Source organism: Schistocerca piceifrons, chromosome 9, assembly GCF_021461385.2.
Source record: "Schistocerca piceifrons isolate TAMUIC-IGC-003096 chromosome 9, iqSchPice1.1, whole genome shotgun sequence".
Taxonomy (NCBI): domain Eukaryota; kingdom Metazoa; phylum Arthropoda; class Insecta; order Orthoptera; family Acrididae; genus Schistocerca; species Schistocerca piceifrons.
Window position 1 is genome coordinate 141036608 of NC_060146.1, and position 4112 is coordinate 141040719.

The 4112-nt window shown below is 35.5% G+C and overlaps 1 protein-coding gene across 1 annotated transcript; it reads right to left on the reverse strand.

Moving 5' to 3' along the window:
- Nucleotides 1-1945: 1945 nt before the first annotated feature.
- LOC124717227 (cyclin-dependent kinases regulatory subunit-like) lies at nt 1946-3087 on the reverse strand. The gene is made up of 3 exons (XM_047244023.1): nt 2923-3087; nt 2679-2806; nt 1946-2510 (listed from the first exon to the last, which is right to left on the reverse strand). The coding sequence occupies exons 1-3, from the start codon at nt 2979-2981 to the stop codon at nt 2416-2418; spliced, it is 282 nt and encodes a 93-aa protein (XP_047099979.1). The 5' UTR covers nt 2982-3087; the 3' UTR covers nt 1946-2415.
- Nucleotides 3088-4112: the final 1025 nt, after the last annotated feature.

A 4112-nucleotide genomic window follows, 5' to 3' on the forward strand; every position in this document is an offset into this window, starting at 1 on the left:
AAGGGTAACACACATGAAAAATGAAATAAGCATATGGCATTGTTGGCCGGGAGGCCCCAACCCGGGAAGTTCAGCCTCCGAGTGCAACTCTTATTTCAGTCGACACCACAATGTGCGACTTGCGTGCCAGTGATGAGGATGACAACACAACACCCAGTCCACGAGCGAAGAAAATCGCTATCCCGGCTGGGAATTGAACCCGGACCCGCTGCATGGGAGGTAAGTACGGTACCACCCAGCTAAGCAGGCGGACAGTAACACACACAATTTGAATTAACAAAGCAATTACATAGTCGCTGTAGAGACTGTTGACTCATTTCAGACTAGTAACTGATTTTGAATTACATTACCAAAATTTCATGGAAAACCTAATGCTCTCCCAAACACTAAAATCTGCAACCTTGTTCGGGTAACCAGGAAGTACATTTTTTTAACCTGAGGAATATATTTGGTTGAATAGAGCTAAGGAGACTACAAAATGATGACAACTGGACATTTGCCACTACGGAAATGCAATGGAACAAATAAATTCTCTTAACAATTCAAAATGGGTGAAATATATTCATTTTTAAATTTAAGCATTACATGCGTATTGTTCTGCTGTCTTTATAAATAATAATTTCCTTTTTTCAGGAATGAACTTCTGTCCTTTCATAACAGTATTGGTACTTTTCACTTTGATGGGATCATATTTCTTGTTAAATATGGGGCCATCTGAGGAAGGTACCACTGCTAATATGAAATACTGTTTACACCCTATCAAAGGGCCACTTTTACCTGCATAGAAAGAATCTTGGGATCACAGGAAGACCCCATACACCAATACTTGTGGTTCGGCGAATTAATGTTCTAATCTTTTTCTGTAGAAACAACTTCCTTAGTCACTGAACAAACTTTCATATTATGACTTAACATGATGACTGCCACAAAGCCACAGCAGAGCCTCACATCTCACACCACGGCCTAGCGGTAAAACAGCCATCGCTATGTGTGGGGCAGTCAGTATGTTAACGGGCAGATATGAGATTGTTTCAGGGACACCTTTGTCAATTACCTTGTAGATGTGAATTTCACCACTTGAAAAATATTAATTTTTGATCATTTTATTACCACTCGCAGAACTTGTTAACTTCAGTGTGTGTGAATTCCGTACAAGTTTTCTATTCCTTCAAATAGTGCAGTCGACTTAACACACTGATTGCTATCATTTATAAAATGATTAATGATAGCATTCCCTTCCCCCTCTCAGAGCTATTACTTTTCGTTTGTAGTTTTATGCATCAAAACTAGGGGATGAGTGGGGAATTATTGGTACCAAAATTATAGAGAAAAATCACCTCATAAATGGCATATGATTAATGGGTCCTCAGTTCTTAGCATTAAAGCATTAGTAACTGTGCAGTTATTGTTAAATGAGCATTAAGGATCCGGATTTGACAGTATTCCCACCAAGCAAATACCCACTAATTTAATGCAGTGTCACCTCCACTTCTTGTCATATGAATATCTGCAACATTTTTCATAGATATACAAAGAAAAAAACCACAAATCAAAGACCTATTGTTGATTAGAACGCTTAATACCCAGATTTTACTCACCCAGTATTTGCTAATGGGAGTACTTAGTGACTTTCAACAAACTTTAAACATAATTTCAAACCTTTTCTACAATTTTTCTTGCTATATGCTTCATAACAAATATGTAACTACTGGTAAAGTAATCAGAAATCTGAAGCTGTTTTATAGGTCACTCTGCAATTTGATTCTTTAAAGAATGAAAGGTTTACCAAATCGTCACAGCATATGCTATTCTACGATTGTATCCATTATGGATAAAATTCGCGATTGTATTATGGACTCTAAAATAAGTAAAATTAGAAAACCATATCCAAACGATAAACCAAAACCCCATTTATCTGAACAGTACATTATATTTTTTTCGAAACTTCTGTAATGTTGGGTTTTATTTGTTTGGCATGCATTTCTAAAAATATATTAGGCTAATATATTAAGGCACATACTCCAATCTACAGAACTATAACACAGTTTCTTAAAATAACATACATATACTTTACCACAAAACTATCCCCAATACGAAGGGCTTATATAAAATTATTTACAAAACAAATGCTCCTTGACAAACAATTCAGTCACTGTTTGCAGTATTTACACAAAATACTTAATACTGAATTCCACGTTTCCTAATCTTTTATGCAGAATTTCATGCCAACATTATGACAATCTCTTCGAAAAAAATTGGTCACATTTTCACATCAGTTTTACCTGGGAATTTTCGCACTTGATATGTAATACGTTTTGACTAATGTAATAGGTACTAACTAAAACTAATGAAATCACAACATTAAATTCCACGGAATTGTTTTTATCACAGGCACGATATTTTACAAACGAAAATTCATTGATCGCCGCGGGGTTCATTCCCCTCTGTTGCTTCTGACGTATTCTGGGGCTTGTCCGTTCTCAGTCTTCGGAACAAAAGAATATGTGGTTCTGAAACACAATATAGGTTAGCAGTACTATCTGGTTTTCGTGTTTCCTAACCACATACTTAAAATTTTTTTAACAGTACCACACCATTAAATGAAGCAAACGGGCATCAGAATGCTCAAGACATAGAACTCATCATAACATTTAATAAGACGTTCAGATATGGCTAACCTGGTGAATGCAACATATAATGAACCCAACCCGGACTCTGCTGTACTCCAAGGTTCCTCCACTCTGTTTCTGTCATCAAATGAGTTTTCGGAACATGTTTGGCAATATCTGCTGGTAAAATCACATGCCTACGGAAAAACACAACAAGTACCACTGTGTTTATTACATTGTCACAAGACCAATGAACGTCTACACATTTAAAGACCGGTCCGGTGTTGTTGATACTATAAAACATAATACACACCTGTATTCGTAATTTTGATCTTGATACTTCTCAGAATATTGAATCTGTTCAACAGGCATTTTCTTTTAAATTCATTAACACCTCTAATATTCAAAACACTCCTACTACACTAACAAGCTTTAAAAAATCACACAAGCATACAACCAATACAACTTATGCGCCAAAGTATTCATTTGTCGTTGTACATCACGTGGTTCACAGAGATGTTAGTTGCTAGCCAAACAAAGGGAAACCAAAGATTTTATATTCTCTATGTCTCTGGTAACCTTATGGAGGTAAAAATCTTCCTCCATGGATAGACTTGCGTAAGCTATGGTGAACATACGTTTTAGAAATTTGTTCCCTCATTAACATTTTTCTGAAGCGAATGCTGTAAATATTACGGTCGGGAAAGGGGCGAGGGTGCTCTGAGATCACCACATCTATTCCGCAACAAACAAAAATGCTACACATAATAAAGACAATATTTACAAAAATGGTACTTGAAGCTCCGTACGATAATGACAATGTTTTAAACATAGTTTCTTTGACCTACCTCCGGCTTTCCACACTGTTGACGATGAGATATCAGTTCTAAAAACTAGACGTATTGAGTATCAGAGGAATAACACGTTAGTACTTCAGTCAGACCTAGAAAACGCTGAGCAGAAAGCAGCGGTAGCCCGTAAGTCAGATAATTCAAAATTTTCCGTGAAAAAATCATCAGGAAAAAACGTATTAACATAGATGTTCCTCAGGGGAATATATTATGAGTAATTGCGTTCTATGTATAAAATCTGACTTTACAGAAAAAATAAGATAACGTATGAGGGGAAAACTTCTCTTTCCTGAATAGAATAGAAACTTTATTGTCACATAAGATGTCACATCAATCAGATGATTGGGATATAGATGACTCATCAGTTTAAGGCTACTTTCTAATTGTAGGTATACAGAATAATTGCAGGTATTTTGTAATTTTAAGTACCACAAAATGTTTTAAGATAATCACGTTGAAAATAAAGTAAAATTAATAATAAGTATTAACTTGAAGCACTTTTTTAGCATGACAATAAAATGTAACATCAGGCACAATTATTTGTCACAGTCAGTCATAAATTTTTCTACACTTGCTAGGTATTTTTTTAAGTGATGTCCAAATTCTTCTGGTTTATAATTTTTAAATTTTTCACAGAATTTATATCCCATCT